We start from the raw sequence: 25204 nt of genomic DNA on the forward strand, positions 1-25204 counted from the left end.
ACCCTTCTCCCCACATGCTATGCATGCCCTTCCTTCAGAGGGCTGGGTTCCATGGCGGAATGCAGCTGCTCTCCCCGGGGTTCTCCTAGACCAGTGAGTGATGCGAACAATAACTGCCCATTACTGACATGTCCTGGGTACCTAAGCTCTGAGGGGCATGGTGCTGGAGGCTTTGTATGCAACATCTCACAAGAACCCCGTGGACTGTTAGAATTCCCCATTTTACAGATGGAGACACTGAGGCACAGAGAGGCTAAGTAACTCACTCTAGCTACTAAATGGCAGAACTAGGACTCTAACCTAATTCTGATTTCAAAATCCACTCGCTTTGCTTCCCCATTTTACAAGAGGAGGGATGACTTGCTGAATTCTCAGGCCACATTGTTTACACCTTGGCTTCAGAGCTCACCAGTGCCGTGGCACCCATTTCAAGATGGCACACAGGGACCTCTGAGCCAGGTGTCTCTCCCCTGAGCATCAGTGCAACAGGAAAAGGGAGGCAGAGGCAAGGGTTTAGTTGCATGCCACCCAGATCCCTCCAGTGTCTTCTTGGATGCACAGAATTCATTATTAAGGAAATGGCCCCCATTCCAGCTCAGTCTTCATTGTCCTCTAAGCATCACACAGACTGGGGCCCATCACCCTTATCCGGCTCAGAGAAAGGCAAGAGGAGCATCCAGTGATGGAGTAGAAAAAATAGCTATTTTACCACAAAATATGCATTTCCCAAAAGCAAGGGAGTTGTTGTCTTGAAGAGGCCAAGACCATGGGGAAGTTCCTGTGGAAGGGGCCGAAGGGAGCTCCTGTCCTGGAGCATCAGGTGGGCAGCCCTCAGCGGGCTCGAATTCGCCGGGAGATTCGGTAAAGCTCCATCGTTGCCTTGGCGTCTTCCACTGAGCTGTGCCCAAAGCGGCTGTTCTGTAGACACATGTACAGAGTGGGGGCTTGGGGTGGGCTGAATGCAGAGACCCCATGTGATAGGGGCCTTCCCCTACTCACACCCCGGTTTCCAAGGCCCTGAGGTGGGTAATTCTCCCCAGGCTTCGGACACCGTGGACTCAGCAGGTGGCAGGAGCAGGCCTGGCTTCTACCTGTTGGCCGCTGAGCTAGGACACAAGGCCCAGGCATGGCCAGGTATCCACCTTCTAGCTTCCAGAGAACCAGGCTATGCCCTCAAGGTGCTTATCATCCGGCACAGGGAAGGGGGTACTGCAGACATGCTGTCAGACACATAGGGAGCTCCAGGGCACCAGGCAAATATAAAAAAAATATGTCAAAATGATGTTTCTAAAGTGCCACTTGCTCAGCACTTCAGTGAACCCACATGCTAACCATTGTGTCCTTGGTCCTGTGTCCACCAGGCTGATGGAGGGGCCCCAGTTCAGGCCCATTCCCTGAGACCCACACAATTCCGGGTCACCTAGCCAAGCAGTGCCTCACACCTCAGGCTGGGGCTCCTGCTCTGCTCTCCTCAAGGTCTCAGGAAGGTCTCCTTGGAAGGTCTCCCCTTCTAAGGCTCACCTTTTGGACATGTGCAAACCTGCCATATATCCTTCATGTCTTTGGGCTAATGGGCTGCCCTCCCTGCAACCTAGAGTTGCTAAAGCACAGGGTCCAGTCCTGAAGATCCAGCATCTCATCCAGCCAGGCCCAGAGTAGGTGTTGATAAATATCTGTTGACAGGGAAGGCCTTCACGTGGAGCTGCTCCTGCTAGGGTGTGGCCCACCTCCCTCGGCCCTGCCACCTCAGTGATCTCCCAAGCACCTTTGTCTGGGGCTTGCCAGAGACTTCGAGTGCTGAGGAATGGGCAGCAGCAGCAGCAGCCATGCCTGACGGGAGCTGTGTGTCAATACCTCTGGTCCCTGCATGCATCGGAGCTCTGTGGGATTGCCCAGAGGCCCACAGTGGGATTAAACCTCAGTTATCCACAGAGTCACTGGCTTGAGTTTAAAAACGAATGAAAACTTTCTTGGGTGGCCTCCCTTCACTGCCTCTTATCCTCACTCTACCGTGTGTCCCAGGGTCTCCTCTTGAATAAACCACCGCACTCTGGTCCTGGCCTGGGGCCTGGTGCCCAGGGAGCCTGAAGCCAGGACCCCTCCTTGCTGGCGAGCATACAGCCTTTCATGACTGTGGGGGAGACAGAGCATCTTTGGGGCCGCACGTTGGTTCTGGAGCTGCTGGAAGACATTGGCACCCTGGTGGGAAGTCAGGGGGATGCTCACCTGGATGCGCCGCCCAAGGAGGCGCTCACTGAGCACCCGGAGAGAGACGCGCCTGCAGTTCTGTAGGTTGGCTTCCCGCCACAGCAGCCTGTCGGTGGATGTGTCGTAGATGGAGTAGTTGCTCATGTTCTCTTTCAGGGCCTGGAAGTCATGCTTCAGGTCGTGACCCACCACCAGCTTGCCTTTCAGGAGCTGCAGGATCTGGCCAAGGAGACACGCAGCACATACATCACGCAGGGTCCTCCGGACGGGTCTGGGGCGACTGACAGGAAACAGCCCCTCCTCGACGTGCTGTGTGACTTTCAGCAAACTGACCTCCCTCTCTGGGCTTCAAACCTGTCATCTATAAAATGAGAAGACTGGACCGGGCCTCTCCTCTCACTCAATGGTTTGGGTCCATGCTAAAGGCATGTCCCGATGACTCCTTCAGTGGCTTCCCCATGTGATAGCTATGGCCCCTACTAAGCATGTTCCCTGTGCCAGGCACTCACCTAAGTACGTCACATACTTTATATCCTCTAATTTTTTCAACAAGCCCACTGTGGCAGGCAGAATAATGACCTCCGAAAGATGCCCATGCCCTAATCCCAGAATCTGTGAACCCATTGCTTGGCAGAGGAAAGTTACAGTTGCATACAAGCTTCAGGCTGAAGAGGACCTCCCAACAGGGAGATCACCGCCATCACCTGCGTGCACCCAACATATGGCAACGGCTCTTCTGTATGGAGGTCAGTGGTTTGCCCTGAGGACCTGGCATGCAGCTGCTGGTCTTGAAGAGGGAGGAAGGGGGCTCTACGGGTTGGTAAGGCCAGGAAACGCACTCTCCCACAGAGCTATCAGAAGGGAACACAGCCCTGCCTACACCTTGATTCCAGCCCCGAGACCCATGCCAGACTTTGAACTGTGGAACCGTGCAACTCAACACACCTGTGGGGCTTTGGACCACTCAGTTTATGGTGTTGTTACAGCAGCCATAGGAAGCCAAGGCAGTGATGAGAGAGGCCTGTATTTAACTGAAATTTTGCAGCTGGGAAAAACCGAAGCACCAAGAAAGTGAAATAATTTGCAGATTTTAAAGCAAGTTCTCAGATTCCTTGAGAATCCTCTCCTCTCTCCAAAGATGAAGCTCAAGCCCCCTCGCCTCCAATGACTACAGGTCAGCCTATGTGGCCAGCACCCCAGCAGCCCCCAGGTCCCCCGAAGCCACCCTGCTGGAAAGACACACGGAGGTGGAGAGCCGGGCCTGAGGGCCCCAGGGCCAGCCACTGGCCAGGTGGGCTGACGAATCTCCCGGTGATCCCAGCTCCGGGCCTGCGGGACGCTTCAGCCGACCAGCTGGCCCCATCTGCTGAGCCCTGTCCAGATTGCAGATGCATGAGCAAAGTAAATATTGACATTGTTTAAAGCACTATGTTTAGAGGTGATTTGCTAAGCACCATTAGATAACCGGGGCCGTGCCGTAGCTAGTTAGTGAGTTAGTGGCAGAGCCAGCCTTCAAAGCCAGCAGGCTGCTTGTCACCGCCACACTTAGAGCAGGTCTGCTCCAGGCCTCTGCCAGCCAAACCGCTGAGCTTTGAGGAGCAACCCCTAAAGTCCCCTCTCAAGTGCCCAGGCCTGCCATCTTGCCTCCCTCCTGACTCCGTCCCCAAGGTGGTCCTGTGGACAACCTCCTACCTCAGGCCACATGGGCCACTCCCTTTTCTTTACCTTGGCTGCCATTGGAGAGAATGGGAGAGGGATCTAGGGGGGAGCTGTATCAGGCCCCAGCTGGAGGGGCAGCTTGGGGCTCAGGCCTCCCCTTGGACGGGTCTCCAGTAGCTTCTGTGCCTGAGCAAGGAGACTTCTTACATGGCAAATACCCTCCCATGCCCTGCTTCTACTTCTAGTGGCCTCCTGGGACATCACATGGGGCATTATATGCTCTCCCTTGGCGATCACAGGATCACTGTGGCCACTCTACAGAAGAAGAAGCCAAGGCTCAGAGACACAAGGTGACTTGCCACATCATGGTCACATTGGTGGTAGCAGGGTCTGATCTACAGGCAACAGACAATGTCACCAGCCTGCCCATCACTCCCTACCGTGTTCCATGGTTTCATTGGGGCCACTGCTGAACAGAGCCCGTAGTCAGCCTAGGGACTGGAGAGGCTCGCTTGAGGACTGAAGCTGTGCTTGTCGGACGGACACCAGGGCTGCTCCCACTTGGGCCAAGGCATCACCTGGAGAAGCCCCAGAAATTGGGGATTCTGAACTTCGAATTTCTACAACTGGCGCTGATACTGCAGATCTAGGGGTCACGTGAGTGGTGAGGGTACACGCCCTGGGCAGCAGCTCCAGTCCTCTGTGTGGAGCAAAGTGCACCTGCTGGCACCTGGGGGAAGGGCAGCATGCACCAGGTCCAGGGCCATGCTGGGCGGCCATGGGTCATGTGCCTTTTTTTGCTGATATCTTTTAAGTTCCTGAACAATCTGGCCTGTTCTCCCTGACCGACAGGGAGCTGGCTCAGGCCCAGTTCACACAAAGCCCTGAGGGACCTTCTGCCATCCCAGAAGCAGCAGCCACGACAGCCACAGGTCCCAGGCACAAGAGGATTGAGTCACTGTGAGGCACATTCCTGGGAACTTCATCACTTCCTGAGCCCGCAGGTCCCAGGAGGCAGGCGGGGAGGTCACTACGGGAATCACCATGGGACCCATGATGACACAAACGAAATACGAGGGGTGGACAAGCAGAAGGAACAGGAAGCAGGGAAAAGAGAAGACTATTTGGCAGAGAGAGAGAGATGCTGGCAACTTTTCAGACCAAAGATGCTGGGCTCTGGGCAGGGAGAGACAGCCAGCATTTGCTGTGCGCTCTCCGAGAGGTTAAAGACCATGTCTAGGCTCCTGTTTTCCCACCTGTAAGGTCAAGGCCTCGAGCAGCCAGGGCTCTGCTGACTTTCTGAGGCAGGGCTGGGGAGGGAGGTGGGGGGCCTGCTGGAGCCCGGGACAGGTCCCACCAGCTGGCGGGACCTGCCCTGAGTCAGTGTGGGGAAGCAGGTGTGTACAGCACAGGAAGGGGGATGGGGGGAGTGTCAAATTCCTGGAGAGAGTTGAGTGAGGAAGAGAAGGGACGTTCACCCATCTGCTTACCCGCCAGTGATTGGCCAGGGACCTTCCTCCCCCAGGCACCTCTTGACACAGAGTATTCTGATTCCCATGCCACAGAAGAGGGGCTTGGGGGTCGGAGGGGTTGAGAGGCTTGTTCAGGTGACGCAGCTGGTGACTTGAGAGCTGCAGTGAGGTGTCCGGATCTGCCCGCCACCGCCACTGTCTTTGTAGTTGTCATGGTTACCCCCTACCAAGAACCTGGTTCTAGTTCAGCGTTACTACTGTCTGAGCTGAGGGCAGTGCTGGGCACGGGTCAGCTCTCAGTGAAGCCTTCCTGAAGCAGGAATGTGGTGCCTGTGAGGCCGGGATGATCACACCATCTTACCAACAGGGAAAGGAGGGTGCAGAGTGGCATGTGCCCACGTCACATGGCAGGCAGGAGCAGGGCCTGTAGTGTCCTTCTGCTGCATACCCATGCTCCTTCCAGGTATTCCCCAGCTGAGCCTGATCAGGAAAATCACCTGGGGCCCTTGTTAAAAATCCAGAGGGCTGGGTCCCACTGTCACCCTTAACAGTGGCCCAGTCCCCTCTTCCCTCCTGTCCCGTGCCCTGCTCTGCAGGTGCCCCCACCCAGCGTGTGACGGCATCCCACAAGGCTGCGTATGCTTGGGGTATCCTGAAGTCATCCTCTTTCATCTGGCCCCAGAAACACCCGCCCAGTGGCGGGGCCCCAACAGGGCACTTGGCCCAGGCAAGGCGGCTGTATTGGAAACAGCTGCAGGAGGCTACTGCGGCCTCCCTTCTGTCTGCATTTCCCTCCTAAACCAAGAAGCTTCATGGGGTTCAGCTAGTTTGTTTGCCAACTAAAAATGTAATTATCGGTCCCTGGTCCTGGTCATGGGTAAATGCTACTTGGCATACTGGGTTAACATTAAAAGAGCATTAACTTACAAAAATAAACTACAAGCTATTAAAAATTACTGTTAGGAAAGAAAAAAACAAAACCCAAAAAACCAGCATTAGCCACCAGGTGAGAGCCCCATATCTGAACACTGAATTGTGTTACAGCTTGCTGTGTGTCCTTAAATAAGTTGCTGCCCCTCTCTGGACTTCAGTCTCCTCATGGGTTCTCTCCCACACTGACACCCTGATTTGTGGGGCTCTGGAGACCAGTTTCTCAACTTCAGCACTGTCGATACTTCTTCAGTGTGTGTGTGGCCAGGGCAGGGGCAGTCCCGAGCATTATAGGATGGTTTAGCACCATCACAGTACTCTCCCCACTGGATGTCAGTAGCAGGCCCCTTGCCCCACTTATGACAACCATAAATGTCTCCAGATATTGCTAAATGTCCCTTGGGAAGCAAAACCACTCCACATTGGGAACTGTAGCTCTAGATGATGGTCAGATCTAAAGGTTTGAGAAGATAACAGGCGGTAACTTTCCACTATAAAAGTAATGTAACCACTTTACAAAAAATAAAAGTAAAGAAGAAATAAGGGAGTGGTGGGATCCCATGCACAATCTCAGTGCCCTATGGCAAGGTTGTTGTGGGGACCAAAGGCAGAGGTGCATGGAAAGTGCTCAGAACAGTGCCAGGATGTGGTGCTGGATATAGACACCTGCGCTGCTTCACCCTGCATGTCACAGATGCTCCTACTGAAGGGCCCAGAGCAGTTTAGCAACAAGCCAGAGGACAGAGTCCCACATCCATGCAAGTCTAAAGACTGTGTGCTTGCACCTCCCCCCCTTTCCTGGGCTATGTGTGTATCACTGTGTCTTGACAGCAAAGGCCAGCATGAGGCCAGAGGCAGTTTTGTTCCACGCAGCTACCAGAGCTCCTGTATTTTGTGAAAATCAGTTCAACTGCAACCCCACAAACATTCTCAGGGTACCTTCTGTGCACAAAGTATGCCATCCCGTCTGGGGGCAGAATAAAATACATCACAGGAACGTGGAACCAGGCAGGCCATGGGTGGACAGGCAAGCATTAAAGTCCAAGAGCCACTGTAAGGAAAGCAAGAGGCCCCCACTGCGGGCCCCCATGCAGGGAGGCGGGGATGGGGGACAGGGCAGGGAAGCATCAGGAAAGACTCCTCTGGCCTGGGCCTGCCAGGATGGTGTCAGATGTAGGGGCAGGGTTGGGGGCCGGGGGAGAGTAGGGGTGTGGCGGAAGCACAGGCTGGATGATGGCTGAGCTGTGAGGGAAGGCAGCAAAGACAGGTCAGTAGGGTTTGGAGGTCCGTGAGCATTGTGCTGGTGACCTTGGCCAACAGGGAGCCATGAGAGATACTTGAACAGTGGAATGGGGAGGCTGTGATTCCAGCCAGGCCTGGGAAAGCCTGTCTGGCACTGGGGTAGGAGAGATTGACGGCCAGCATACCTGCTGTTAGGCAGAAAATGAGAGCCAGAACCTAAGACCACAGTTCTCAAGGTAGGTCAGAAAGGGGACTCAGACATATAATCTGGGTGTGCGCCCTCCTTCCTCCACGGGCACAGTTGGTGACCGTCAGCCATGGGCCGGGCACTGTGCTTAGTGCGACAGGCCACATCACTGAATCCAGTGAGGCCAGGGAGGAGGCATTAGCACTCCCTGTCACTGACAAACAGGTTCAGAAAGGTTTGATAACTTGCCAAAGGTCACACAAACCAGTGAGTGACGGAGCAGGAAATGTAAACCCCCAGATGTGGTTCAATGGTCTGGCCAGTCTGTAGATTCTTGGTTCCCCCTATGAATGGCTGCTCAGTGCCTACTTTGGGCAGGGCTCCGAGTGACACACCTGAAGCATCAGGCCTGGCACGACCTCCCCCTGAGATACAAAGCATTCTGCACCAAATCTGGATGGGCGCCTAGGCATCCCAGTGCCCAGGCCAGGGCTCCAAGCCATGCTCTGGGCTCTCCTGCCCTTCCTGCCACTCTGCCAGGGACGGGGGGAGGGGAGGGACTGCGGAGACAAGGAGGAAGGACGGGCACATGTAGTCCAGCTGACTGCTCAGTGGGGATCTGAGTGTGAGGAGCTCCTGCCATGTCCCTAGGCCTCCCGTTGACACCTGAACACCCAACCCCTTTGGCCACCTCCATCCTAGCATTCTCTGCCCCTGCTGATGGCTCCCCAGGGGCTCTGACTCACTCCCTATTGATATTTCTTTCCTCACTACCATCTATCCTCCACAGCACCTCCCCCCCAATTCTAGTCTTCTCAAAACTTGGGTTCGATCCTGCTATCCCCTTGCTCAAGGATCTCCCATGGCTCTCTGTGGCCCACTGGGTTGCAGACATGGACTCCTCCCACCCCTTCAAAAACCACCAGCCTCATGGAGTCTTTCTAGACCCTAACTGATTACTGTACCCCCGGCTCTGGGCTCCTGGCCTCCTCATAGTCCCTATAAAACAGCACTGTCCAGTAGACATATATTGTGAGCCACATATGTAATTTTAAATCATCTAATCACCATATTGAAAAAGGTAAAAATAGGTGAAACTAGCTTTAATGTTTTATTTAACCTAATATTGTCAAATACTATAATTTTAACATGTAATTGATATAAAAGATTATTGAGACCTCTTATGAATTTTTTGATACAAATCTCTGAAATTGGGACGTCTGGGTGGCTCAGTGGTTGAGCGTCTGCCTTCAGCTCAGGTCCTGGGATCGAGTCCCATATCGTGCTCCCTGCAGGGAGCCTGCTTCTCCCTCTGCCTATCTCTCTGCCTCTCTCTGTCTCTCATGAATAAATAAAACAAACAAGCAAAGCAAAACAAATCTCTGAAATCCCATGCACATTTTATACTTACAGCACATCACGGTTCAGAACAGCCACTTTTGGGGGCTCATAACCACATGCAGCTAGGCGGCCCCCTACTGGACACACAGCCCTTGAGGCATGAGCCTGACTTCTGAGTCCTGACCCCCTCAGTTATCTGGACCTTTGGGAGTCACTTAGTGTTAATGGGTTGAATTGTGTCCTCCTGCCCTCCCTGCCTTCTGCCACCTCCATTCATATGTTGAAATCCTCACTCCCAGTCCCTGAAAATGTGACTTATTTGGAAATAGGGTCATTGCAGATGTAATCAGCAGAGGCCATCAGGGTGGACCCTGATACAATATGATCGGTGTCCTTATAAATGGGCAAGAGGGGCCACAGAATGTGCACACCAGGAGAACACCACACGGACTGAAGGCAGAGATTGGGGTGATGCTTCTACAAGCCAAGAAACAGAGGACTGCCAGCCAGCCCCCAGAAGCTGGGAGAGAGACGCAGCATGGATTCTCCTGCAGGGCCTCAGAAGGAAGCAACCTGCTTACACCTTGAGCTCTGACTTCCACCCTCCAGGATGATGGGACAATACATTTCTGTTGTTTGAGGCCCCAGGTCATGGTACTTTGCTGCGGTGGCCCTAGCAAACCAATACACTTGGTTCAAGGGGGTCTCAGTTTCCACATCTGTAATATGGGGATAACAGACGATCGTATCAGCTGACGTTTCTGGAGTCCTCACACAGGCACTCTCTCTAGGCACGTTCTCAGTCCTCACAACAATCCTATGATGTCGCTACTATTATTATACCCAGTAATCTTTTACAGGTGCAGGAAGCTGGGTACACGGAGAGGCTGCCAAGGAACTCGCCCAGGGTAACTGAGCTGCTATGTCAGCAGCCAGGGTTCAAGACTGGCCCTCTAACTCTGCGTTTACAGCTCCTGAAAACCATCCTGGAGGGCTGTCCCATGAGGCGTGAAGGAGGTCCGGCCATTGCTCAGGAAACGGGAGCTATTGTTATGTTTTATGTTTATCCCGAGCGTGGAGCCTGGCACATGTGTGGGGCGTGCAGTCGGGACCAGCCCCAGTCGGCGTTCCTCTAGGACTTCCCCCAAGCCTAGAAACCAATGCGCTGACTCGCCCTTCTAAACCTTCCCAGAAGTGACTCAAGCTAGTGCGAGATGGGTTGAGTTTGCTTTCCATCTAGTGACTCAGAGAAATAGAAACAGAAACTGGGACCTGAAAAAGTTACCACAAGGTGAGGCAAGGTGGTGGGAAATCTTGGGGCTGCATGCCGACCTCAAACTGACGGAAGGTCTATGGTGGGTGTGAGTGCAAGCTCTTCCCCTCAGCCCAGGGACTCCAACCTGTTTTTCAAGACCCCGAGCCCCCGCCAAGGGCCCAGCCAGTGAGACCACATTTCCTCATTTCCTTGCGGGGGCCAACCCAGGGCAGCCAGGGTAGAGAAAGCATCCCTCCATGGGAACATCAAGCAGAACCCAGTTTCCCCATGAACAGCCCAGGAAGGTGGACGGGATGCCCTGAACGTTGCTCCCAGATGTGAGTCTAAGGCTGTTTGAGGGCAGGAGGCCTTCTCAGGGATCTGAAGGAGACCCTGATAGGGTTCTCGGAGCCCAAGTGCTCTTTCACGCAGAGGTGGAGGGGATCTGTCGTGGCTGGGGTCTTGGGTCACAGATATGGCGCCTAGGGAAGGTGCCAGGGAAGTGTGCATGTGCGTGCATGTGCGTGCATGTGTGTGCAGACATGCAGGGGTCCGCAGCCTCCCCGCCGCCCCAGCCTGGCTGGCAGACAGCCCTCCACTCACCTCCAGCCTGGCCACGTCGAACGGCGTGGCCTGCTCCATGTGCCGAGGCGTGATCCCGCTGACCTGGGTCCTGTAGTCAGTGATCTCCCCCTCGGGCCGGATGAACTGGTCGTAGAGCACGGTGCCGTGGAGGTCCACGAGGCTGCAGCGGGCCAAGCCGCTCTCCCGACCGGGCCCCACGCCCACCATCTCACAGTCAATGGCCACCACGTCAGTGCCACTTGCCATGTCTCATCAGGACCCTGAGACACACTGGAGAGGGCAGGCGGGGGCGGGAGCATCACTCAGGGCCGACTCGGGCCACCACCCCGCAGCCTCTACCCTCTGCCCTGCCGGTCAGGAGCACTGCCTGGAGGCAGGCAAAGCTGGCTTCCTGCCACCCCGCCGGCTTCCTGAGCCCCGCGGGCCCCTCTCACATCCTCCCCTGGCCACCACCGCAGCTCCCACTCACCTGACTGCTGGCCACCCGCGCCCTCTGCTCGCGTCTGCCCCTCTGGCGACGCCTCTTAGCTACTGCAGTGGCCCCGGGCGGTGACTCATCTCTGACTTCATCTCTGACTTCATCTCTGACTTGGGAATCCCAAGCCCGGTTCAGTTTCTGGTTTGTTATCAGGCGAAGTCAGAGGCGGGAGGCTGGGCACGTGGGCTGCGCTGCTCCAGCTCCTTGCGCTGCCGGCAGGTGGGGAGCCCGGTGACCCGAGTCACAACCAACCCGGGAGGCAGGCTCCGAGTCCACCCATCTGACCGTTGCCCCTGCCCCTACCTGGGTGCTTGGAGCCCTCCCCATCTCAGATGAGGGGGCTGATGAGAATGCGGTGGGTTGCCACACCTTCTTTCCTTCCCTTTCTCACCCTCCATCTGCTGGGAGAATAAACATCCCCGGCACCGGAGGCTGCAGAATGTCCCACAGCTTCCAACCTGACACTCAGTGAGGTCTCTTATGGGGGTAAGGGGGAGCTGGCTCTTGGGACATTGAGCCTGGGGCTAGCCCCAACCCCCACCCAGGAAGGCTGAGAGGGAGCCCCTAGAGTCTCCAGAGCTTTGGGGGTGCTTCAGAAACAACCGTCTGCCTGCCCTCAACGGGCTCTGCTTCCAGCTGGGCTAACACTCTGAGGACAAGGAAAGAAAGCCTGGAAGTAGCCCCACCAGCCTGGCCATACTTCCTGGGGACTACACCCAGCTCCCAGGCTCGAACTCTGACCTCTTACAGCAGTGCCTGACACATAGCATTCAATACTTATTGACTAGATGAATGAGTTATGGCTGGGACAAAACTAGAACCAGCTTTCAGTGAGGAAAAGGCAGAAATTGAAATCTTTCCTCACTATCAGCTATCCTCCACAGCATCCCTTCCCTATTCTAGTCTCCTCAAATCTGGGTTTGATCCTGCCATGCTCTTACTCAAGAATCCTCTATGGCTCTCTGTGGCCCACTGGGTTGAGAGGAAGTCATCATCATATGCTGCAAGACTCTTGCCTCCTACTCCAGATTCCTAAGGAGTAAGCTTTGAGCAGTGGGATCTGATTGCTCCCAGATGTCATCAAGATTTGTGGCTTAGAAAGGAATTTCCCCAGGTCCCTGGTATTTTCACGGAGTGATGTCTGACTGTAACAGACCTCAAAAATAAAACGATGTACTGAAATATGTCTGAATAATAAGGTATTGCTCAAGTTCGTCATTGAATTGGCTCGAATTTGAAGTATGAAATTATTTTTGGTTCCCATCCTGATTGAGCAACTTTTGCTTGAATTCAGACTGGGGACTTTTTTGTTTCTCAAATGCATAAAGGATCGTCACCCTGATTTAGGGAGAGAATGAAGCAAAATGTGTCATTTTACATAAATGTGCATTGAAAAAGTAACCCCCTAAAGATCCAGTGGTGCGGTTTCTGTTTCTACAACCCCATAGGACACGGTGCACCTCACCCCTTCACCCTGCTGGTTTCCTCAGGTCTCCTCCTCTTTGTCCCAGCGTCCAGAGCCCACTCCGTGGTCACTGACCCTGCATTTCCCCTTTGCTCAGTCCCCACCTGCCCATCAGCTCCCGGGTCTTCCTGCCTCCATGCTGTCCTTCAAATCCCAACAGGTTTATCTTCTCCAAATCTAATCTCTTGCACTGTGATTTCCAGTTGTCCAAAAAAAGCAAACTTCAACGCCCATGCAGTTTCCAAGAACCTGGAACCCTGCCTGGGTCATGTTGAATTTTTTTTCCCAGGTACTGTGAGCTCTGAGGTTAGATACAGACACTTGTGAAAGCCTAGGAGAGGAATCCCTGACCCCAGCCAGGGGGAGGAGGTCCCAGAGGAGATGCTTCTCCAGTTTACCTGATGTCACCCATTGGCCAGACCAAGCCTGCAAATCTCATGTCAAGTGACAGCAGGAAAGTTAGTCACTCAGGGCAAACCTCTCAGCCCTTACAAGACACACATCCTCCTTCAGTTGGCCCACCTGTGACTATACAAGGTACAGAGGCTGCCACCTTGTGGCACCAAGCACAGGGCACAGGCCAAGTGGGTGATTCATAACTGAGTCAGGCACCGATCCCTACTAGCACCCTGACCTTTGAATTCCTATTCAACCATGTCTCAGCTGTGCATGCGCTCGAAAATGCACAGGCGTGAATTTCTCAATTCTGTGACAGGTAGAAGTGTTTCAGTCAAATGTCAGCAATTTCATGTGGTTCATGTAAAATCACAATGGAATTGCTTTTTAAAAAGAAAAAAAGTGAAAAATGAACTATATATCAATAAACGTGCAAAAAGATGTTCAAAATCTCTAATCATTAGAGAAATGCAAATTAAAACCAAAATGATGTAGGTATCTACACCCACTAGGATACCGACCCTCCCCTGAAAAAATAAAATAAAAAAGCACACAAAAAAAACCCCAAAATAACAAGTGTGGGTGAGGATGTGGAGAAATGGGTAAGCTCATGGACTGTTGGTGGGACTGCAAATTGGTGCAGCCACTGTGGAACACAGTATGGCAGTTCCTCAAAAACTTCAAACAGAACCACCGTATGATCCAACAATCTTACTTCTGGGTATACACCCAAAGTAACCAAAAGCGGAGTTCCAAAGGTACCGCCCACCTACCTTCAGTGTTATTCTCAAACAAGCGGGGGAAGTAACCCAAGTGTTGAGAACTGACCAGACCAACAAAATATGGTCTATACATCCAAATGATTATTCAGTCTTAAAAGGGAAGGAAATTCTAACACATATTAAACATGAATGAACTTTGAGGACCATACGCTAAGCGAAATAAGCTCATCACAAAGACAAATACTATTTGATTCTACTTACATGGGATAGTCAAATTCATAGAAACAGAAAGTAGAATGGTGGTGGCCAGGGGCTGGAGGGAGGAGGGTGTGGGGAGTGTGTTTAATGAGCAGTTTTAGTTTTGCAAGATGAAAAAGCTCTGTCATACAGATTGGCTGTACAATGGAAATATACTTACCATCACTGAGCTGTACCCTTAGAAAGGGTTAAGATGGAAACCTGTATGTTATGTGTGTTTTATCACAATTAGAACTAAACATTTTCTTGAAAAGTAACAGCTTCAGGAGAAACAAACTTTGTGCTCTGCAATAGGGCAGTTATAAAATTTTTAAAAATAAACTACATAAATTCTGCAGCTCTAGAATGTTGTCACATCCCAAAGCATTATCTTGAAAGCCCCCACCTCAAAGGCCAAAGCACCCAGCAAGACTCAGTGCCCCAGCATCCCTCAATCCCTCCATCAAGCCACCCTCCCACTCCAACCTGAGAATTCAGAAAAGACCACTTCACTCACTTTTCTAATTGAGTCTTATTTTTTTTTATTTTTAAAAATTACTTATTTATTTATTCATGAGAGACAGAGAGATAGAGAGGCAGAGACAGAGGGAGAAGCAGGCTCCATGCCGGGAGCCTGATGTGGGACTCAATCCTGGAACTCCAGGATCTCACCCTAGGTGGGGGGAAGGCAGGCACTCAACCACTGAGCCATCTAAGCATCCCATCTGAGTTTTATTCCAGAACAAATGTTTTTACAATAAAGCTGATTTTAAACCCAGTAGATTTCCCCTACTGGTAATATCTCCATCTTTTTCAACCCACAGCCCAAAGAATCGAAACTACTACAGCCCGGCTGGCAGTTTGCCGCCAGCTACAGATAGATGTTTAAGGACTCCAGAACAAAGCCCTGGAACCAGGCCAGCAGAGGTCAATGCCTCAGCCAGCTCCCTGCTCTGCAGCCTGGGAGGGAGCTGACAGACAAGTTGGAAGTAGTGTGGTTTCAGTAGTGTCTGAGTTCCTGGCCCTGTTGCTTGGGTCAGGCTGACATAAAGACCATTGTTATTTCCCGCATGCAGAGGGACGCTGAGCAGACACAGGTCACACCTCCATGCTGGGTCCTTAGCCTGCCCCTGTTGGAACAGCCGAGCAAGGACAGCCCTGTTGCAGACAGAGCCACTCCATCCCAGGAGGCTGGCTCAGGTGTTATTCAGAAGAGGCTGCGACCAGCCTTAAAGAAAACAGAGCAGGTCACACTGACCTCAGCTTGCTGCATGCCAGGCCCCAGTACCTGATCCCCATGACAACCCGGGGAGGTGGGCTGTAGCATCATCCTCATTTTACAGAGGAGGAAACAGGCTCAAGAGTGAGGTCACATAGTTGCTCAAGGTCGCAAAGCTATTAAGTGGCAAGCAAGGATGGGGCTCACAAGTCCATGTGGACCTGAGGTCTTGGCTAACCTAAATACCCCAAATGGGCCCTTGTGAATCAATGAAAGAGGGGTGGCATATGAGATCCCGACAGATCCCGATAACCGTGATGACTATGGATCAAAGAGCCTGAGGGGACACCAGCCCGGGAGTGCACACACTCCCTGGCCCTAGCCCCATGGACATGCCCTCTGCCCCCTGCACACTGGCAGCCTTACTTTTTTTTTTTTTTTTAAGATTTTTAAAATTAAATTATTCATGACAGGCACAGAGAGAGAGAGAGAGGCAGAGACAAAGGCAGAGGGAGAAGCAGGCTCCATGCCGGGAGCCCAACGCAGGACTTGACCCCAGGTCTCCAGGATCACACCCCGGGCTGAAGGCGGCACTAAATCGCTGAGCCACCCGGGCTGCCCGGGCTTTACTCTTAATAAATAAAGGTCCCTTGGGTGTAGCTCTGCACAGAGGTCCCAGAATTCAAACTGCTGTCTTGTTTCTCAGGCTTGTACTTAAGAGAGCCCAGCATTGTGGGCATGAAGAATGCCCGAGTTAGGTCAAAATTAATATGCCACAGTCTCCACCCAACATCAACACAGAGCTGCTTTCCCCACTCTCAGAATAGTGCCTGGTGATGCCTAGTGCCAGCTCCCCTTGGGCCTGCGGGCTCTGCTATCCCATCACAGCCTAGCACTGAGTTCCTACTACGGCTATGGCCAAAGCTGCAAATCTGAGAAAGGTAGGAACGTCCCTTAGAGGGGCTTTCACTCTATAGATTCAGGACATGTTCACTGTGAACCTAACAATGCCCGCGGAGGAAGATGCAGAGAGCAGTAAGAGAAAAGGGCCTTACCCCAGGTCACTGAGCTAACACCCCACGAGGAGACCTCACCCTCTGAGACAGCACAGCATAGGGGGTGGGGAGGCCAGTGACGGCTAGGATGGTCTGCTGGCACACCCCCTCCTCTGGCTGGGTCCCCATAGCTCACCCACCTGACATTTTCACAGTGCCTATAAAGTGCCATTAGCAAACCATGGGGGGGGGGGAGTGCCCACAAGAGCCCCTGGGCAAGGGAGCCAAAAGGATAGATGGTCCCAACTCCCCGGACCCTGGCAACAGGCTAGCTGCACCCTGCCCTGCCCAGGATGAATTGCCCAGGGCTCTCCTGCCTCACTCCCTTCTGTCCTGTGCCTCCGTTTCTCCGCGGGTGCCCTGGGCCAGGTCCTCCAGCCAGTACTGGTCCTCCATGTACTGCTCCATGTCCGTGCTGCTGTCAGGCTCTCGGTCCTCCGGGCAGGGCGGCAGGCTGCTGGCCTGCTGCTGCTCCCACTGCACCTCCACCAGCCGATAGAGTTCCATGGCTGTCGTGGCATCTTCCACTGATGAGTGCCCGTGCTGGCCAGCCTGTGGACAAGAGCCCTCATCACTGCCCGTCATTCTGGATCTGGTGCAGGCCCAGAACTCTCGGAACAGCTGTGTATGGCTCGGGACGGGGGCAGGGTATGGGTGATGCTCAGGAGAGCACAGCAATCTCAAACATCCCATACCCCACCTATCCTCTCTGACCCTGCGTCCCCAACTCAAACATAACCCGTGGTATAACTGACTTCAGAGACTTGAAGAGCGGACGGAATAATGAGGACAGTGGGAGCGAGAGTTACTGGCTGCCCCTGGGAAAGGCTCCGCCGTGTGGATTCTCCATGAAGGGCAGGGACAGAGCCAGGGACTGGGTGGAGGACAGGTCTGTAAGAGCCCAGCCTGCAAGAATGTGGTTGGCTGTCACAATAGGGATGGTGGAGAAAACACCCAGGGCTGCCTCTACGTGTGGGACATCATACTTAGCCCTGGTCCCCGGGACTGGGGAAGGTGGAATGACTGGAAGCCCGAAGGCACAGCCCATGGCCCCTTCTCCCGTCCCACGCACCTGGATCTTCTTGTGGAGCAACTGCAGGGCCAGGTCCTTAAGAGACACCCGGGTGCGGGTGTGGAGGCCAGGCTGGTGGAGGAGGTTGGGCACGTAAGTGGTATCCCGGGTCTGGCTCCGAGGGTGCACGTACTTGAGGGCCTGGAAGTCATTGTGGAGCGCATGCCCCACCACCACCTTGCCCTTCAGGAGCTTGAGGATCTATGAGTGAAGGAGGCAGGAAGATCCTGCTGTGAAGCTGGCACGAGACATGTGCTGCCACCCTGGCCACTGGCACACAGATCCCTCCAAAGGGGGAGTGGGGGAGTGTGGAGAGGGCACCCATGAGCTCCATCCACGCAGCCTCATGTCTGAGTCCTGGGCCTTCGACTCACTATGACCCGGGGCACACTTAGGCTCTCGAACAAGTAAGAGTGCTGTCTCCCTGGGGTGGGTCTGAGCATTTTAAGAAGTAGCTCCTGGAAGAAGTCTTCTAGTTGATCAATATAAGCAACTCTGTTCTACTGGCACAGGCTCTCTGCTCAGCCTGGAAGACTTCCCTGCACTCCCCCACCCCACTCAACGTTATGCCAAGTCCTCTCGGGGCGCCTCGGCTTCCATGCCAGGAGGCCTCCCACATGACTGGCCCAGCCACATCGGTACCCGGGCTGTTCTCTCCCATGGTAGTGGAGTGGATTCATCACGTTTTCTAAGGACACCTCTAGGTCTGGCACAGTCTATCCACCTGCCCCCCATGTTAGCTCAGTGTAAACAGCAGGGACAATGTTTGACTTGACTAGTGATGCTAGATGAAAGCTCAGTACACAGGAGTCGACGGATAAAGACCCACTGGATGACGTCCACAGAACTGTGCCTGGCACTAGAGATAAGCCCATTAACAGCAGCTTTTGTTAGCATTAGCCAACATGGCCTGTCTCCTCAGGATCCTGCCCCTGGACAAGGGGCCATACAGGACTCTGCTTCCCACCTCTGAAACCTTTGGTCTCTGGCTCAGCGCTCACCACGTGCATAGTGCATGCCTCTCTTCCCTGCCTTCCATCCTCCTCAGGCCCCAGGGAGGTCATGTGCACATCTGCACAGCATGATGATTTTTCAAAGCCATCCCCAAGCCCATGAGAACCTCCATGGAAGGATCTGGGGACAAAGATTCAAGATTTAAAAGCGCTTTAGGTGCTTCCTATGGTCAAATACGTTTGGGAACTCCTAGCACATTAGTGCAATCCCAAACACTAATTGATCTTTTTCAAAGCTCTGGATAACTAAAAAAATAAGGAAACACTGATGCCTGAAGATGACAGGACTGTGGGCCTTGCAAATTCTAAATAGATACATCATACTTTTACAACCGAAAAGAAAATGTAACTTGTGAGCCTTTCACATCTTCCAAGTGGCAGTCTTTCCACAAACATTATCCCAAAGACTACCCAGCAACCCTCCCATGGAGGTGGGTCCAGATTTTATGCACCCTTGTTTATGGAGAAGAAAGCCACAGGTTACACAGAGGTTAAGTAACTTTCCCAAACTCGTTTCCAGCAGCTGAGTGGTGACTCAAACCCAGGGCTGCCTTTCCCTGGCCATCGCCCATCCACACACGTCCCCACCTATGTCCTCACCTCTTTCTGGGCCACCTGGAAGGGGATGGCCTTGCGCATGTGCTGCCGAGTGACACCACTCCAGCGAGTGCGGTAGTCCACGATGGGCATCTCAGGCCGAATGTACTTGTCATAGAGGACATCGCCATGGTAACTCACTACAGAGCAGCGGGCCAGCTCACTCACCCGCCCTCGGGGTCCCGTGCCCACCATCTCACAGTCGATGGCCACACATTTGCTGGGCCGGGGCCCTGTGGATTCCCGGGGGGTAAGCTTTCTGCTCCACGAGGCACCTCCAGGTTCATTCCTCAGACGCTGCATCCCACTGCTGGTGGCTTCAGTGCCCGGCAGTGCCTCTGATGGCATGGGCAGCAGGGAGGGTCCCAGCTTGGGGGGCATGCTCAGCAGCCCCTGCTCCTGCAGAAGGGCTTTCCGGGCCATGAATCGCTGGTGCTGTCGACTCTTCCGCTTGTGTTTTCTCCGAAGCACATCCTTGGCATTCAGGCTAGCCAGGGAAGGGCACGGGCACTGGGCAGACTCTGGACCTTCCCGGGGTACCATCCCAATCAGCTCACACCTCGGGGCAGGCGAGGCCTGGTGGGGTGATCTGCCAGCAGGGCGGCGCTCTGCAGAGACAACACAGGGCAGAGAGGCTGGGTGAGAAGTGTGCAGGGCTGGCCCCGCCCCCACCTGCAGGGCTCCACTGCCCACTGCCCTAGAGCCCTGTACTTTGTCTCAGGCTCCCAGACTGAGCCCAGGACCTTTCAAATAATCACTGCACTGAGTCAAGCTCCCTTGTGAATCACTATCCCAAGTACTTTACATAGAATCACTAAATACTCCCAACAACCTGAACAAGTATGATCGTTCTCATCTCACAGGTGAGAAAGACAAGAGTTGATACGAACCCAGCATCCAGGGTCTCAACCTTCAAGCCAGAGCTCACCTTCAGGTGACAACAAGCTTTAGAGAGGTATAGATATGGGAAAAGAAGTTACAGAAACACTGTGTGTATGCATACATACATACACACACGCAAATCTCATTTTTAAATTTTTTAAATTTAAGTTATCTCTACACCCAATGTGGGGCTCAAACTCATGACCCCAAGACCAAGAGTCGCATACTCTTCCAACTGAGCTGGCCACACAATCTAATCCCAGTTTAAAGAAAAACAAAAAACAAAAGAATCCTTTGTGAAAGCACAGGCCCTCATTCTCAGCAGAAACTGGAGAAAAAAAATTCACAAGAGGCTCACCATAGTTGTATTTTCGATATCTGTCAACCAAAATAAGGTAATTCATTAAATGACTTTCTACCTTACTAATCACAACAGCATCTAAAACAGTTTTTGATAGCTAGGCATTTCTAAGTCACCAGAGACTAAAGGCAGGGGTATGCTTGTAAGCTGGCTCAACACACAAAAAGGGAAACGGAAAAGGCAGTGTCCGCAGGTCCCTCCATTACTGGACACTGGGGATTTCTGAAGTTCATGTGGGTTTGCAAATCCCATGCAACAAGGCCAGCAGGTGCCCAAGAGCGAGGGACCATGCTTGGACAGCTTCACTCACTTGCTAAGTCACCTGGTACATTTTTAACAGGCCAGAAAACCAGGACTTTCAAGTAGGCAGAGCAGGGTTTAACTCAGCTGTTCAGAAGTTACCTGAGCTGAGCTTCAGGTTCCTTGCTTGCGAAATGGCCCTACTACAACCTGTCCTAATGAAGATGAGAGGACACAATACACGTGCGCTCGCTCTGCATCCACTGTATACAGTAGGGGCTCAGTAACTACCTGCTCCCTTCTCCCCAGAGCAGTTAAAGCTCTCCTCCTGATTGGTCACCAGCTCTTCCCAGGCCAAAGCTGCCTTGGCCAGGACTCACTGCCCTCCCAACCCACAGGCTTTCCCCTTACCTGTCTTCCCACTTACATACCTCCTAACCTTTCTACATCCTCCAGGGAGCCCTGCTGGAACAACCCTCTATCCCTAAGGGTTGTTCCACCCTAAGGCTCCCTTGGGTCCCAGCTGTGCCAGTTGCTGAGCAGAGAGTAACATAGGCAGATCCTGGCCTCGAAAATAATTAGTCTCACTGCAGAGACAGAAACAGAGCACAAGGCGTGCGCAGGGCTGGGTTAGAATTGCTAGGGAAGCAGAGCTGGCCCGACGATGATTCTGGAAGGCTGGCTGGAAGAAATTAAATCTCTGTGAAGAAACAGTAACCTTCCAGGTGACAAGGAGATGAACTGGTGGCCATGTTAGGGGCAAAGGCCTGAAAGAGGAAGGAAGCCAGGGTTGGAAGGGGAGCCCCCCTCCCCAAGCAGCCTGATGCCACTAGGGCATAAAACACAAGGTACGTCAGGTCCCAGCTGGAGGAACTGTCCCTCTCACCTTTTCACCACTTAACCTTCTGTCCCCACCCTGGAAAGGCTACCACACACCTTGGTGGCCCTACCCTCAGCCCCCTAAGCTGCTACCCCCAGAATGGCCTCTGCTGATCAGCTGAGGGAATCCCAAGTCCCAAGGGAAGTCACTGACTTCCTGAGCCCAGGCATTTACAATCTAGCTGGGGAACAGAGAAATTCACCCCTCCGCACCTGACAGCACAACCAGAGAAGCATTTACTACACTTTAAGACAACAGTTACAGAGCGTCTACCCCAAAGTGCTCCAAAAGCCAGGTCAGAGCCCTGTGTGTCTTTGCCTCTTCCCCAACAGCCAGCCCAGGACCCGGCACACAGCAAGTCCTCTTCAGAAGTGTGTGAAGGGAGCTGAGGCCGGGCCTGCCAGACTGTGGGAGCAGCAGGGCTGGAGGTGAACCAGAATTCAGGGAACTCCTCATCTGGCGAGGAGGCAGCCAGCCTCTTCCCAGGGTGTGCTCAGGATGGGGGGTAGTGAATGAACTAAGGACTCATCTGTCCGAGTACTGGACAGACAATTGCCAGGTTAGTGACGCCTGGCCAGTGGAGGGACATGCTGAAAGGTTTCAGGAAGGTCTGCTAGGAGCACAGAACGGGAAAGGCATTCAGAGGAAATACAAACTTAAACTCCAGAAGGCAAAGGTCCTCCACTGTGAGAGGGCAGAGGGCTGGTGGACCAACTGACCAGGAGGTAGGGGGAGAGGAGCCCGATGGAGGGAACAGTGAGAGACCACTGTTTCTGGACGGTGGTGAAAGTTTGGGCGGAATCCAGGGATTGATGGAGAAAGAAATCCCTACTGCCTTATAGGCAGAGCTCTGGAGGAGAATCCGAACAGGGACAGAGATTAAGAATCGTGGGAGGAGAGCCACTTGGTGATGCCTGGGCCAGGGCGAGGCTCCGTGACCCATCCTGACTCATCCTCCCTCAGGCTTGCTCATCCACTCCCCAAGAAGCCTTCTCCCTTTTAAAAGGGCACCTAACTATAATCAACGTCCTCACCTTGACGAGTCACAGATTAGAGCCGACAAGCATAGAAGCTCATTTTGCCTCAGCTCGGCAATGGGGAGAACTGGGCCCTTTCCCTTCCCTTCCCTTCTCCCAGGTCAGGAGCTGAGCCTGGGAGCGCAGGGTGGGTGGCCTCCCTGACCCTCCCTGCAAGATTCCCAGGAATCCAGAAATCAAGTTCCCTGAGAAAAAGCGGCCTTGTGTTTCGAGATGAAAGCAAGTCCTCTTCTACATGCCCTGAACTTGCTGACACGTCAGAACCAACAATTAATTATCTAGGACATGCCTGGCCCATCCTGGGCCACCAGACGGGGGGTGGGGGTGGGGGGGTGAGAGGGACACCTTCTCTTCACTGGAGAGAAGTTTGGCTCAAATAACACAGCTGTTTCAGTAAGGACACACTCAAATCTCCTCCCAGCCCAGAACCACCTCTTTGGGGATCAGCAGCCAGCAGGTCTTGCGGTGACAGGTGATGGGGTTTGTGGCCCAAGGCAAGGACTCCAGCAGGAGAGCCCCAGAGCCAAGGCCCCAAAAGCTACCAACCTGCAGGCAGATGGGGAAGGCAGTAGGCGGCTGTAGGCTGCCTTCCGGGTGCCCTGGCCCTAAAACCTAGATGTCCTGGGACCAGGTCACCGCCCCCATGACCACAAAATGGAGGTGGATGAAAACCGAGCGTGGATCTAGGTTTGGGGCTTCCCCCAAAGCAGTTAGAACGTCCGTGTCAAACGTCGAGTCCCAGGCCTGCCCCCCACACCCGGCCATCCCAACTGCCATTTAGGGCCACGGGGCCTGAGAAGCCTGAGAAGCCGCACTTTGTATTTTGAGGAGCGCGCGACCCCACCCCCGAGCCCTGGCCCAGAATAATTGCCCGGACTTGGAAAACCCGGGCTCGCTGAGGTCACCCCACGCCCCCGCCACACACACGCCCCGTGCTGCTCAAAGTTCTCGGCAGGGCAAGGGCAAGGGCAAGGAGAGCCCGGGAGCCCCGCCGACCCCCCCCCCCGGCCCCCGAAGGGCGCCCCGGGGAGGCCCGGCCTCGGCCACGGAGGGCTCGGGTGGTCCCTCGCCGGCCGCAGGGCCGAGCCCGCCAGGCCGAGCCCCGTGCCCGGCGCCCCTGCGCCCAGCGCCGCCCCGCAGGCCCCAGGCCCCCGAGCACGGGAGGCGCCCGGGGCAGGGCCTGCACGCCGCGGGGCCCCGAGAGCCGCTCGGCCGGGCCCCGGCGTCCCCGAGCGCAGGCCGGGAGCGGGCACCGCGCGCGGGACCCTAGGGCCGGGGGCGCGCCGCGCCAGCAGACCCCACCCGCCCCGCCCCGCCCCGGCCGAGCCCGAGCCCGAGCCCGAGCCGGAGCCCGAGCCGGAGCCCGAGCCGTAGGCCGAGCCCGGGCCCGCCGTCCCCAGCCGCGCCCCGGAGCACCTGAAGCGCCGCGCGCGTCCTCCGGGCCGCACGTGGTGTCCTGCAGCCCGCAGCTCCCACATGCCCGGGCAAGCCCCGCTCCGGCTGCCCGCTCATTGGCCCGCCGCGCGGCAGCGCCCGCCCAGCGCCGCTGCTGATTGGCCGGGGGCCTGGCTCGCGGCGGATAGGCGCAGGCCCGCAGGGGGGCGGGGACTCCTAAAGGGGTGTGGCTTGTGCGGGCTGCTGGCGGGACCCGCGGAAAATTTTAAAGCAACCGGAGCGGAGCGTGGCCTCCTGTTTCCCGGGTCCCATTGCCTTTTGCACGGCGCTCCCTGGGCCAGGATGCGGCCTCCTACGAGCTGCGTGCCACCAAAGGCAGAATGACTTGCAGGAGACACACCCACATTTGCGGAACGGGAATGGAGAGCCCTTCCCTCCTCTGTGTCGTGGGGATTCCGTGAAATAATACACATGAAGGGCACATAATACACTAAAGAAATTTTGGGGGCACCTGGGTGGCTCAGTGTTTGAGCATCTGCCCAGAGTCCTGGGATCCATCCCCCTGTCGGGATCCCTGCACAGAGCCTGCTTCTCCCTCTGCCTGTGTCTCTGCCTCCCTCTGTGTCTCTCGTGAATAAATAAATAAATAAATAAAACCTTTAAAAATAATAGTAAACAGTTCACATTTATTATGTGAGCACTGCTGTGTGCCAGGCAATATGCATATATAATCTGTACAAGAACCCCATGAAATATGTACCATTATTTCTATTTGACAGTTAAGGAAATTGACATTAAAAGAAATTAAGAGGAAACAGCTAAGATCCAAACAAAAGTCCCTTACCAAAGCAGTCTGATTCCTCCTAGCTCTGTCTCGCAGTCTTGCAAAAAGAGGGCATTGCAAAGGTTCCCAGAAGGCCAGTGGTACCCGTGTCCAGGAATCTGCCACCTCTGACTGGAATATAGATTTGAGGGAAGCAGGACAAAAGACGAGGCCCTTAGAGAGATTAAGTCCTTCTACTCAGACTTCTGATGGCCTTGGGGAGCTAGGAGGAGTTTAATCCAGAGCTGGTTCATTTGTATTTGGGGAAGCTCCCTCTGGCTGCAGTGCAGGGAGGAATGGATTATTAGATCTGGAGAAAGAGGTTTTGGGGGTGATTGTGGACATTCAGGCAAGGTAAGGTCCTGGGGGCCATTGTGGTAGAGAGGATAAAGAGCTTGGGACAGATTCCAGAGCTTCTTAGGAGGCAAGAGCGATAGGATAGAGAGTAGTAAA

General features: G+C 54.1%; 2 protein-coding genes across 2 annotated transcripts; both read right to left on the reverse strand.

The window, feature by feature from the left end:
• Positions 1 to 683: 683 nt before the first annotated feature.
• Positions 684 to 11398, reverse strand: ISG20 (interferon stimulated exonuclease gene 20). The gene is made up of 4 exons (XM_055326760.1): positions 11349 to 11398; positions 10898 to 11149; positions 2227 to 2427; positions 684 to 918 (listed from the first exon to the last, which is right to left on the reverse strand). The coding sequence occupies exons 2-4, from the start codon at positions 11123 to 11125 to the stop codon at positions 832 to 834; spliced, it is 516 nt and encodes a 171-aa protein (XP_055182735.1). The 5' UTR covers positions 11126 to 11149; positions 11349 to 11398; the 3' UTR covers positions 684 to 831.
• A 3296-nt stretch (positions 11399 to 14694) lies between these two features.
• Positions 14695 to 24016, reverse strand: AEN (apoptosis enhancing nuclease). Its single transcript, XM_055326773.1, has 4 exons — positions 23950 to 24016; positions 19137 to 19741; positions 17524 to 17724; positions 14695 to 17003 (listed from the first exon to the last, which is right to left on the reverse strand). The coding sequence occupies exons 2-4, from the start codon at positions 19674 to 19676 to the stop codon at positions 16770 to 16772; spliced, it is 975 nt and encodes a 324-aa protein (XP_055182748.1). The 5' UTR covers positions 19677 to 19741; positions 23950 to 24016; the 3' UTR covers positions 14695 to 16769.
• Between the last annotated feature and the right edge of the window lie 1188 nt (positions 24017 to 25204).

This window comes from Nyctereutes procyonoides, unplaced genomic scaffold (assembly GCF_905146905.1).
Source record: "Nyctereutes procyonoides isolate TBG_1078 unplaced genomic scaffold, NYPRO_anot_genome, whole genome shotgun sequence".
NCBI lineage: Eukaryota > Metazoa > Chordata > Mammalia > Carnivora > Canidae > Nyctereutes > Nyctereutes procyonoides.

Coding starts and splice junctions, on each gene's coding strand:
- ISG20 (XM_055326760.1), bottom strand. CDS start 11,125: ATGGCAAGTGGCACTGACGTGGTGGCCATTGACTGTGAGATGGTGGGC. Junction 2,428..10,897: donor TCGACGTGGCCAGGCTGGAG/GTGAGTGGAGGG, acceptor CTCCTTGGCCAG/ATCCTGCAGCTCCTGAAAGG. Junction 919..2,226: donor TCCTTGGGCGGCGCATCCAG/GTGAGCATCCCC, acceptor ATGTGTCTACAG/AACAGCCGCTTTGGGCACAG.
- AEN (XM_055326773.1), bottom strand. CDS start 19,676: ATGGTACCCCGGGAAGGTCCAGAGTCTGCCCAGTGCCCGTGCCCTTCC. Junction 17,725..19,136: donor TCCAGGTGGCCCAGAAAGAG/GTGAGGACATAG, acceptor CTTCACTCATAG/ATCCTCAAGCTCCTGAAGGG. Junction 17,004..17,523: donor TGCTCCACAAGAAGATCCAG/GTGCGTGGGACG, acceptor TCTTGTCCACAG/GCTGGCCAGCACGGGCACTC.